Below are 12,416 nucleotides of genomic sequence, written 5' to 3' on the forward strand. Positions count from 1 at the left end.
TTATCTCACACTCAAAGTATCTTTCTCTCTAGAAAACAGTTTAATCACTCCTTCACGGATCTGCTTGGTTTTCACTCCATAGACAATGGGATTCAATGTGGGAGGCAGTAACAGGTAGAGATTGGCTATTAAAATGTGTACATGGTGAGGTATGCTGCGTCCCCCAAAGCGGTGAGTAAAGAAATTGAAGAAGGCTGGGACATAGGTGATGGCAATAGCACATATGTGTGATGTACAGGTGCTGAAGGCTTTGTGACGAGCATCTGCAGAGGAGAGATTTATTACAGCACGGATAATCATGGTGTAAGACAGGGAGATGCAGAAAATATCAAACCCTCCAATCAATATGGCAGCTAAGAGACCATAGATGGCATTAATCTTTATGTTGCCACAGGATAATTTGGCCAGAGACATATGGTCGCAATAGGTGTGTTTCATGAGGTTGCCTCTGCAGTAGGGAAGACGCTTGATCAGGAAAGTGAATGGTATCATAAGCAACACACTTCGAGTCAAGGTGGCAAGTCCAACCTTGGTGATCGTGGTGTTGCTGAGGATAGTAGGATAGCGTAGAGGGTAGCAAATGGCCACATAGCGATCCAGAGCCATGAGCATGAGCACCCCAGACTCCATGCCTGTCAGCATGTGGATGAAAAACATCTGCACAAGGCAGGCATTAAAGTCAATCACTTTGAGACTGAGCCAAAAGATACACAACATATTGGGGACAAATGCAGTGCACCCACTAATATCTATAAGGGACAGCAAGGCTAGGAAGTAGTACATGGGCCGATGCAGGGCCTCCTCATGACTGATCATGTACATTAGTCCACAGTTCCCCATGACAGCCATGATGTACATGAAGCAGAATGGCAGGGAGATCCAGATGTGTGCAGCTTCCAGCCCAGGAATCCCATTGAGGATGAAGTATCTTGGTGTCAGACTGGAGTTGTTGGTTTGATGCATGATGGTCAATTGCAAAGCGTGTTACTTTCGGTATCAATAAATATGTCCTATACAAGTAGATAGTAGTGAGATTGCTTTCAGTCAGAGAAAAAGATGAATGAGTATTTTTCACAACATAAATAATAGAATTAGGGTAAATTCTTTTTGTACCCAGACTGTGTTTTTTGATCCTACTGAGTGGTCCTGAGTTTGTTACTGAAATAGAAGAATGCAAACAGAGTGCAAATGTAGTAACAAAGACCTGGTCTTTCCTGGTTTTATACTGTAAGCTCTTTCTGTATGTTTCAGTTGTCTTCCCAGGCCATTCACTAGTCCTTGCTTTGTCCCATTGATCAATTTCCAAATGATTGGCCCTGTTTTAATAACACCGATTCTCCTAACTTCTCACATAATTTCCCTTCTTCCAAAAAGTCCTTACAGGGATGTCCACCAGATTATAGTCATTTAAGTTATGTGAAAAACTACTTATTGCACACATATATTGTGAGGTGAACATCATCTCTCTTCAAGTCTGGATTTTCCAAGTTAGAATAACCGGGGACGAAATATTTGGCAGGCTTAAAGTTATGTAATAAATTACAACTGACAAAGCAGAGCCACACACATTTTTTCAGTATATTGCTAATTGGTTCTTCTGATAAATATGAAAGATTTTAGTTATGACATTTAACCAGTAACATTTTTAAGCTCTAATTAATTCGCATGGATTCTATTGATTCTCTCAAATCTCTATGTAGGTAAACAGGAAATATATACATATAAATATTTATATTTAAGTTGTTCTGTTTTATTTTAACCCTCAAATAAATATGAAGACTGCTATTAGATTGGGTGGAATATTTATTAATTAATTTAGTTAGCTTTCCAAGTCTTTTCTATGTTCTGGGCCATCAGCTTAGCCTGAAAACTTTTTGATTACAATCATAAGACTTCTGGGTCTTTTAAATTTTTTTGCAGAAAATTCTTTCTTATATTTTTAAAAATTCTTCTTTAAGTATTGCATTAGCTCATAAAACTGATTTATTCATTTTGCAGCTATATATTGTATATTTTCTTTCATTAAGCATTATTATATATATGTTCTATTATATTTTAATCTCCCCCCTTATAAAAGACTTTTTTTTAAGTTCTAATTTTGGTCACTTCCATTCTCTCTCTCTCTTTCCTTCTCTTTCTATCTCTTTCTTTGAGATTCTGCCCAGGGATTTTTATCTGTGTGCACGTATTTTTTTTTAATCTTTACTTTTAACCAGTGGAAATTTTTTCAAATGATGTTGTATAAATTATATATTATATATATATATATATATATATGATAAAAGATAAAAGCAAATTATTCTAGAAAACAGGAACAGATACAGCTGAAGAATTTTTAAAGCAATTTTCTCAACTGTAAGTATTTTAGCATTAAGAAGAGTAAACCATAAAGATTTTTAGAACAACCTGGAACATTATCAGCAAAATATATAGTATTATCACAATTATTATTAGTATTATTACCATCATTTTTCTTTGTGAAATACATGTAAGTAAAGCCATGTCTAGCCATCCCCTAAACCTCCAGTATCTTTACATCTCACTCAGATCAAAAGCCAACATCCTTACTTGTTTACAACATTTTATACAATTAGGACACTTTTTAAATCTCTGAATGTGTCTCCCATTACTTGGACTCCCTCAATCTATCCATACCTGTTGGAGGTTTCTCAAATTCAGCAAACATGTGCACAATTCAGGGCATTTCCACTTTTCATTTTCATTGCCTGCTAAGTTCGTCCTCAGTCAATATCATGGCACATACCTTCTATGATTTCAGACCTCTACTTAGTGTCAACGCAAATGTGAAGCTTTTCCTTATCTCCCAATTTAAAATTGCGATCCCCAGACCCTTGCCAATCTTGGCTTAACGTCTCTTTCCAATTTTTCCTTACTCTACCGCAATTTATGTTATTTGCGGCCCCTCACTAGAATGTAAAATCTATAAGTATAAGAATTTATGTCCATTTTGTTCACTGCTGTCTCTTGCAATTAAAATAGTGATTAGCACAAGGTAAGATTTTTATTTTGAGTGAATTAGTGAATTTCAAAATCTCTTTTTTGGTTGATCTTTTTGCTTGTTTGTAAATACCTTAACAAATTAGTGTGCATATTGAAAAATGAATGCTCCTAGAGCAGAACAAACATGGCTTTAAGATGTCTAGAATAAAATTTTAAAAAAATTGAAGAAATTTGGAGTTAAGATTTACAAGTAAAGAAGCAAATAATTGACTTTTGTATTATATTTACACACCCTAAGGGCACACATATGATGAATAGGAAAAGTTATAAGAAAGTAGACGGGTTCAAGTAATGATGTTCATTCATGCTGATATAAATTTTAGTTAGATAACAGGATAACTGTCATCAGATGTATTCAGTCAAAGGGAGAATGGCACGGTTCATGAATGTTGTTGTCAAGATTAGGCTACATGGTCACTGGAATTCCTTCCAACTCTTGTGCTAATTAATTTCTTTGCTAGAAGTCTTATCACTTCCTAAGTAACACCTTTCTATCTATGGAGAACAGAGAAGTTTTTCTATTATTGTACAGAAATGTTCTTGCCTGTAATATTATCTCTTTGGTCCTTGTCACATCAGCATAATGCACTCTTCTTCCTCCAGTGCCTAAATTATATTTAATTTTTTCCCACATTCTGCATTCTCTTCATGGAAGTTTGTAAATCCCTTTGGTTTCAAGCCTAAAGAGATAATTTAATCTTCCTTATTCAATCACCCTCTGATTCAAAACTCCCTATTTAGTAGCATCTATGCTTCTTATATACTTTTTCTTCTGAGTCACCCAAATTCACCCTGATGCCAGATATTTCTAAATATCTATTCATTACTGATATTGCTCAGTAATAGTTTGCTACATTGGTTAGAAACCCTCTATAAGAACATTTCTCTGGGGATTTTCCAAGCAAAGCGAGAAAATTTGTTTGTAGCTTCCCAGATAGATGTTCCCACAGGCCTCTGATCAGAAAGGAGGTAAATTTAGCTGTGTTGAACCTAGATCTATATTTAGAATATATTTGAGTGGGGGAAAACATCTCAATAATTACTTTTAAATTTTAACAACTTTTCTCTAGTGGGACCTGTGAACTGTGTGTGATATTCATTGAAGTATAAACCTGAATTTAAATCTGACTTCTCAAAGTGCTCCAGTTCCAGCCTCATGACTTTTGTCATAGCTTTATCTACATGGCATGTATGGGGCTCAAAGTTTTCTCAGAAATATTGAGTGAACAAATTCAGGATTTTCTGGGATAAAGACTAGTTAAAGTATGTTTTATGTACCAAAGAATGTTGTGTGTTCATTTGAAATACTACATTCTTAAATGCATTCTTTTTCATTTCTGCTCCCCTCTACCTCATTAGAAATACAACATTCTTTAAAGTTGTAATTTCATTTAGTAGACCTTGATCAAATCTAAGGAAACATAGAAGGCTGGATGAAATTCTCCCAACTGTGAAGGGATTTCTGGGGAGGCAGCAGAGAACATCACGACTGCCATTTAATATCATCCCTGAGGTTTGTAGAAGTGAGTGCAGGCTAATGGAGGGTGAAAACAGGAAGAAATGTTCTGGCGTAAATAGTACATCTTTCTTCTAGAACGGGCGGCGACAAGGGGCAGACACCCACAAACCAAGATTTTTGGTTGGCAATGAACAAACCTATTTTGTAAAACACATTAAAAAAAACAAATAAAAAAAAACCCCCAAACTCTCACCACAGATCTTGTGGCCAGAGTGAAAGTGTTCAGTTATTAGAAATCTGGTGAAGCATTACTTCATTCCAGAACACATAGCTACAGTAAATTAAAAGTCTAGAAGCAAAACTTCTCTGTAATATATGCTGAGTTACAATATTAATTGCATGAGATAAAGTAATATTTAAATAAGATAAATAATAAACTGGCAGATGGCAGATATACTCCATTTCCTAGGTTCTGCAAGGTAGTTCCTCAAGGAAGAAAATCTTTGAATGAAAACATACCTGCTTAAAGTCTTTTTTGTCTTTTTTGATTAAAACTATATTAAGCATACGTTATTTGTTTTTCTTTTTCTGGCTTACTTCACTCTGTATGACAGACTCTAGGTCCATCCACCTCACTACGAACAGCTCAATTTCATTTCTTTTTATGGCTGAATAAATATTCCATTGTATATATGTGCCACATCTTCTTTATCCATTCATCTGTTGATGGACATTTAGGTGCTAAAACATATATATGGAATCTAGAAAAATGGTACTGATGAACCTAGTGGCAGGGTAGGAATAGAGATGCAGATGTAGAGAACGGACTTGAGGACACCAGGGGGAGGGGAAGCTGGGACTTAGTGAGAGAGTAGCATTGACATATACACACTACCAAATGTAAAATAGATGGCTAGTGGGAAGCTACTACAGAGCACAGGGAGATCAGCTTGGTGCTTTGTGAAGACCTAAATGGGTGGGGTAGGGAGGTTGGGAGGAAGGCTCAAGAGGGAGGGGATATGGGGATATATGTATAAATGTGGCTGATGCACTTTGTTGTACAGCAGAAACTGACACAATACTGTAAAGCAATTATACTCCAATAAAGATAAAAAAAGAAAAAATACTTTAACATTAAAAAAATTATATTTTGGAAGCATTAGCAATTTAACCCAAGACACATTGCAAATAAATAATTTATGTCTCTTGAAAAAATAAAACTGTATTAAGCAAGTGTACATACTTATAAATATTATGTATATTTTATATTATATTCTTATGACATAAATAATGCATAGGCATGAAAAGTTAAACGAAGCCTCTTTATCCATATGTGGTTTATACCTTGTACATCAGTTGGCAAGTTATAACAGTATGGTATAGGGTATAACAAGATGTCTAGTAAAGATGATTCTTCTATGTTTATGAATGGATACAGAAGTGAGGAAATTGACAAGAGTTCCAACTGATAAGAGGCAATTAGAAAGTTCTTTGCTTTTTCTCATCATATAACTGAAAACATTTAATATTTGGTAAATGAGATTAAATGGATATGAGAAGGGTTAGAAATTTATGTTACTATTCCTTCCTTTGAGAAAGCCTTGCTGAGTTAAGCTTGGTCTAAACTGCTGCTTGACAAACATCAGACTCCAAAGGGACTCTCCTAAGATCCTGTTAGCAAAAAGTTTCCTGATATGTGAAACTTATAAGGCAATTGCTTGTAGGACTGATAGTAGGGATCACACAATAATTATGACACAATAGCAAGCAGAAAGCTGGTGTGTAAAAGTGCAATGTAGTTGTGAATAAGTCTTTGGTAAATGATAGTCCTGAACTTAAATCCTCCCATTTCATTTGACAGCTGTATGAATTATGTTTTTTGCTATCATCTAAAAAATTCTATTGGTACCAAATCATTTTAATCTCTAGAAGATTATAATAATAGTATCTATCTCAAAGTAGTGTTTCAAATTTTAAATGACATAATTAATCTAAAGGTAGTCATATGACTTTTTACTGTCACTCTGTTAATATCGAGAACAACATTGATTAACATCTAAAGATTAATTAAGCCTCATATTTCTGGGATAAACTCCAAAGGGTTATGTGTTATTATCCTTTTCATGTATTATGAGGTTCAATTTTTAATGCATACATATGTTTAAACTTTTTTATTTTATATTGTAGTATAGTTGAGTAAGAATGGTATGGTAGTTTCAGGTGCACAGCAAAGTGACTCAGCCATACATGATATATGTATCCATACTCCTCCAAACTCCCCTCCCAACCAGGCTGCCACATAACATTAAGCAGAGTTCCCCCTGCTACACAGTAGGTCCTTGTTGGTTATCCATTTAAAATATAGCAGTACGTGTACATGTCAATTGCAAACTCCCTAACTATCCTTTCCCCCTACCCTTCCCTCCTGGTAATCATAAGTTCCTTCTCTAAGTCTGTGAGTCTGTTTCTGTTTTTTAAATAAGTTCATTTGTATCATTTCTTTTTAGATTCTGCATAAGTGATATCACAGGATATTTCTCTTTCTCTTTCAGACTTGCTTCACTCAGTATGACAATTTCTAGGTCCATACATGTTGCTGCAAATGGCATGATTTCATTCTTTTTAATGGCTGAGTAATATTCCATTGTATATTTCATTTGAGATTTTTATATCTGCATTCATAAGGTACATGAATGGTTTTAATACTGAGGGTCTGTGTCTTCATTAAACAAGTTTGAAAGTGTTATAACTTTATTCTCTGAAAGAGTTTATTTTGTATATATATATATATATATATACACACACACACACACACACAATTAAATGTATTAAATGTGTGGAATAATCAAGTGTCCATTAACAGATAAATGGATGAAGATGTGAGACATAAGGAATATTACTCAGCCATCAACAATAAAATTTTGCCTTTTGCCACAATATGGATGGACATGGAGGATATTATGCTTAATAAAATGTCAGATAAAGAAAGACAAAATACTGTATGTTATCACTTTTATGTGGAATCTAAGAAATAAAGCAAAGGAATCAATATAATAAAACAGAAACAGACTCACAGATACAGAGAACAAACTAATGATTATTATGAGGAGAGGGATGGGGAGGGGCAAGATAGGAGTAGGGGTTAGGAGGTCCAAACTACTATGTATAAAAAAATGATACACAAAGATGTATTGCACAGCACAGGGAATATAGCCAGTATTTTAATAACTTTGAGTATATTCTACAAAAATATTTAATCAATATGCTATACACCTGATATTAATACAATATTATAAATCAACCATACTTTAATACAAAAAGAAAAAATTAATCAACATACATCAATGTGTTCAATAAAATGGAGACTAATCATATGATCACTCCAATACATGTAAGTTAATAATACTGTACTTTCAATATTCTTTATAAGAAAAAAAAATATCTAAAGCAACCCTGCAACAGAAAGGAACACTTTTAAACTTATTAAGAATATCTATTCAAGTGACATCACTACTTGAACACTCCCAAACTCATTTTATGAGGCCAGCATCACACAGATACAAAAGCCAGATAAAGACCACAATAAAGTAAACTACAGGCAAATATTCCTGAAGAATATATATGCAAAAAGTCTCAACAAAATACTAGCAAACTCAACAACATATGATCAAGTGGGATTCATCTCTGGGATGCAAGGATGTTACAATATTTACAAATCAATAAATGTGACACATCATATTAATAGAATGAAAGACAGAAATCATATGATCATCTCAATAGATGCAGAAGAAGAATTTAACAAAATGCAATATCCTTTCATGATAAAAACACCTAGCAAGCTGAATATAGAATGAATATACTGATACTGAGCAGGGCCCTGTGGGGCTCCTGGACACAAAGCCTTTCTGTGTCTCCTATTTCTTTGATTATAGGAAAACAGACTTCATTCAGCCTCCATGACTTTCCCTGAGTTCCAGTGGGCAGATTCAAGCAGTTATTAATTAATGAAGGGAGAGGTTGCACGGGAGAAATAGACAAGAGCAGCCTTGGGGCAGGTCCTGTTTCCCCAGCAGCAATACACACAACAATATCTTTGAGCTATTGTGCAGAAGCTGAAACCCCTTCCAGGAGGGAGAAGTTAATGATCAATGATGGTATGCTGCCCACAAGAATGTAGACCCCAGACCAGTTGGACCTGAAGGTTGACGATGCTGACTTCTACTTAGCTCACCACCAACCTATCAGAAGAATTCAAGACTGTTATTGCCTTGATCCTTATTGCCCACCCTTGACCACGAGCCCCAACCATAAGACCTCTCCCTATTCCCCAGAGAGGGGGGCACAATTCTTGAGGCGCTATCCTACTGTGTTCCCCCTTTGCCTGGTAAAGTTATAAAGCTATTCCTTTCTACTCCTCCAAAGCGCTGTCTCCATATTTGTATTTGGCATCGGTGAACAGAGGCCAGGTTTTTCTTGGCAACAACACCTCAATATAATAAAGGACATACATGAGAAACCCACAGCCCTGTCACAATCAACAGTGAAAACTGAAAAGCTACCCTCTAAGATAATTAACAAGACAAAGCTTCCTTATTCTTATTCAACATAGTACTGGAAGCCCTAGCCAGATAACTTAAGCAGGAAAGAGAAATTAAAGACATCCAGCTTGAAAGGTAGAAATAAACTTGTCTCTGTTTTGCTAAATATACAGAAAATCCTAAAGACTCCAACAAAAAATAGGCACAATAAACAAATTCATTAAAGTTTCAAAATACAAAATCAGCATACAAAAATCAGTTGCATTTCTATACACTAACAATGAACTATCTGAAAAAGAAATAAACAGTCTTATTTATAATAGCACCAAAAATAATAAAATACTTAGAAATAAATCTAAGGAAGTGAAAGACTTATAGACAAAAAATTATTTGGACAAAAATTGATGAACAAATTTGAAGAGATGTAAATAAGTGGAAAGGTATCCCATGTTCATGGATTAGAAGAGTTAATTTTAAATGCCCATACTGCCCAAAACCTTCTATAGATTCAATGCAATCCCTATCAACATTGCAATGATATTTTTCACAGAAATAGGAAAAATTCTAAAATTAGTATATACCACAAAAGACTGCAAGTAGCCAAAACAATCATGAAAAAGAACAAAGCTGGAGGCATCATGGTTTCTCATTTCAAATTATAAATTACAAAATTATATTAATCAAAACAGTATGGTGCTAGCATAAAAGCAGACACATAGACCAATGGAGAGCCCAGAAAAACTCCATACATATATGTTTAGCTAATATTTGATAAGGGAACCAAGAATACTCAATGAGGAAAAGATATTCTTTTCAGTAAATGATGTTGGGAAAACTAGACCTGTATCTTATGCCAGAAATTAACTCAAAATGCATTAAGGACTTAATTGTAAGGCCTGAAACTATAAACGTCTAGGAAAAAAAACATAGCGAAAAGCTCTTTGACATTGGTCTTGGCAGTATTTTTTTTTTTTTTTTTAGATATGACACCTAAGGCACTGAAATAAAAGCAAAAATAAACAAGTGGGACAAAAACTGTATGACCTCACTTATATGTGGAACCTAAACACATAAAACTGATAGAAACAGAGAGTATAGTGGTGTTTGCCAAAGACTGAATGGTAATGAAAATTGAGAGATGTTGGACAAAGGAAAAAAGCTTGCAATTACAAGATGAATAAGTTCTGAGGAAACTGATGTACAGCATGGTGACTACAGTTAACAATGCTGTATTGTATACTTGAAGGTTGCTGTGAGATTAGAGCTATAATGTTCTTACCGTAGTAACAATAACATGGTAATTATGTGAGGTGAAAGATGCTTTACTTAACCTTACTGTGAAAAACATTTTACAATATATATATCAAATTATCCCATTGTACACCTTAAATTTACACAGTGTTATATGTCAATTATATGTCAATAGAGCTGGAAAAAAAGCATCTGTAAAAATTCTATAGCCAATATCATTCATGATAGTGAATAACCCAGAATTATTTTCTCAGTGGTAAATTACACTTTTCCTAAACATCTCAAATAGTCATTTTAGGGCATACAGTGGGGAGGAGTATTTGAGGCTCAAAGTGAGTTTTCTTCAAGCTACAGGCTCGCATACATTATTACAAATTAGTGTATCTTATTACAAGCAGTTAATCAAATATAATGTATTCTGTACCAGTGACCTGTTTTTACTTTATAACTTTTATTATTGCACAGCTGTGCTTCTGCACTGGATTATAAGTCCATGTCTTTCATATGACTGTGGAAGGAGGTTTCTCTACCTGTAGCGGGCTTCAGTGTACCCAATCATCAGTAATGAAACAAAAATGTCCACAATGACTCCTCCCATTAAACATTGTGCAGGAAGGATATTCTAGTCAGTGCAATAAGGACAAAAAGGGAAAAAAAGGCAAAGGGAGAAGCAAAGTATTCTTCATTTATGGTGAGATGGTATATATCTAGATAATCTAAAATAATCTATACAAAATTATTTAATAAGTAAATTTATTAGGGACACTATATACAAGATCACATATAAAACTCAATTGTTTGTATATGGACTTTAATTTTTCTTCAAAAATATTTTTTCAGTACGAATTTTGTGCATGACATTGTGCTAAGATTTGAAAAAGTTGGAGGACAGGCCTGTCTCCCCAAAGGATTCAATTCTGAAAGTTCAGAAGATCTCAGAGCTACATATTCTCTGTTGTACTTATAAAAAATTATGCCAGGAGTTCTAGACTGTGATTTGAGACAAAATAATTCCCAAAACAATTCCCAATCACTGACCCAGTGCCCTTAGGACCCAGGTATGTCAGATTCCTAACACTTCTTTTTTATGGTATAAAAAAGTACATGGAAAATCATTTTTCCTCTGAGACTATAGTAGAACGAGATAGTAACAGTTAAGTTTTCACAGCTCTCCAACTTCAGGAAATATCTTATACACATATCACACACACACGCACACACACACAGAATAGAAATATTCCCTTCTCCATCTGCCTCCTTGTGGTCTCGATACAGGTTTTATATTTCTCCTGAAGGGCCAAGAGCCTCACATAGACACAAGTATGACAATTTGTGGATACGTCTTCAGTTTCTTGAAGAACTCCAGTAGCTTTCAGGGTAAGCAGATTTCTGAATTTGGGGTGCATTTTTCTTACTAAAGGTGTGGGTACCAATTATGATAGCTGAGATGCCACAAAAAAGAAGAGAGCTGTCAAGTAGGGTTATTCTCCTAACTTTTGAAAAGGCACCACGTACCCTATTATGAGGCTGTTACTTACATACTGGCTTGTATACTCCATTTTCACATTGAATAAAATATTAATGCTTTCATACTGAGACCTAATCGGTGTGGGGAGTATTCTAGAGAGGTAATACATCCCACTGGCTGTGAAAACTAAAAACAGCATTTCTGAGAAAAAATAATTTATACCATTGTCAGAGAAAGGACAAGAGAAATGACAGCATTATTCCATATTTCCTCTGTTCCTCGCTACTTTTCCTTTCAAGGAATTGCCTCCTTTTCGCATCATACTTATGATATTTGAATTTTCCCAATTCAAAGGGGCCTTAGATTTCATCTACTCAGACTTTCTCTCTTAAAAACTAAGGATATAAAATTTTATAAAAGACACATATGAAGAAAGGAGAACCAATTTTTCACATCCTTAAATTTTCAACAGAGACACCTCTGAAGTGGCAGGTGAGTTACCTCTCATATGCCCAGGAAGTATTATAAATCTCAATATTGATAAATTTTCTTCAAAGAGATGATTATTTTTTCCAATACCCCCCTCTTTTTGGACTGTACCCCTCATCAAATTATTTGTACATTTTTTTCCCCTAGGTCAGTACACTCCAGCTCAACATAACCTGCTTCTTCAGACTTG

General features: G+C 34.7%; 1 protein-coding gene across 1 annotated transcript; it reads right to left on the bottom strand.

Moving 5' to 3' along the window:
• On the bottom strand, window positions 1-966 carry LOC130861543 (olfactory receptor 52N2-like). Its single transcript, XM_057750533.1, has one exon. The coding sequence runs from the start codon at window positions 961-963 to the stop codon at window positions 1-3; it is 963 nt and encodes a 320-aa protein (XP_057606516.1). The 5' UTR covers window positions 964-966.
• Window positions 967-12,416: the final 11,450 nt, after the last annotated feature.

This window comes from Hippopotamus amphibius, chromosome 9, assembly GCF_030028045.1.
Source record: "Hippopotamus amphibius kiboko isolate mHipAmp2 chromosome 9, mHipAmp2.hap2, whole genome shotgun sequence".
NCBI lineage: Eukaryota > Metazoa > Chordata > Mammalia > Artiodactyla > Hippopotamidae > Hippopotamus > Hippopotamus amphibius.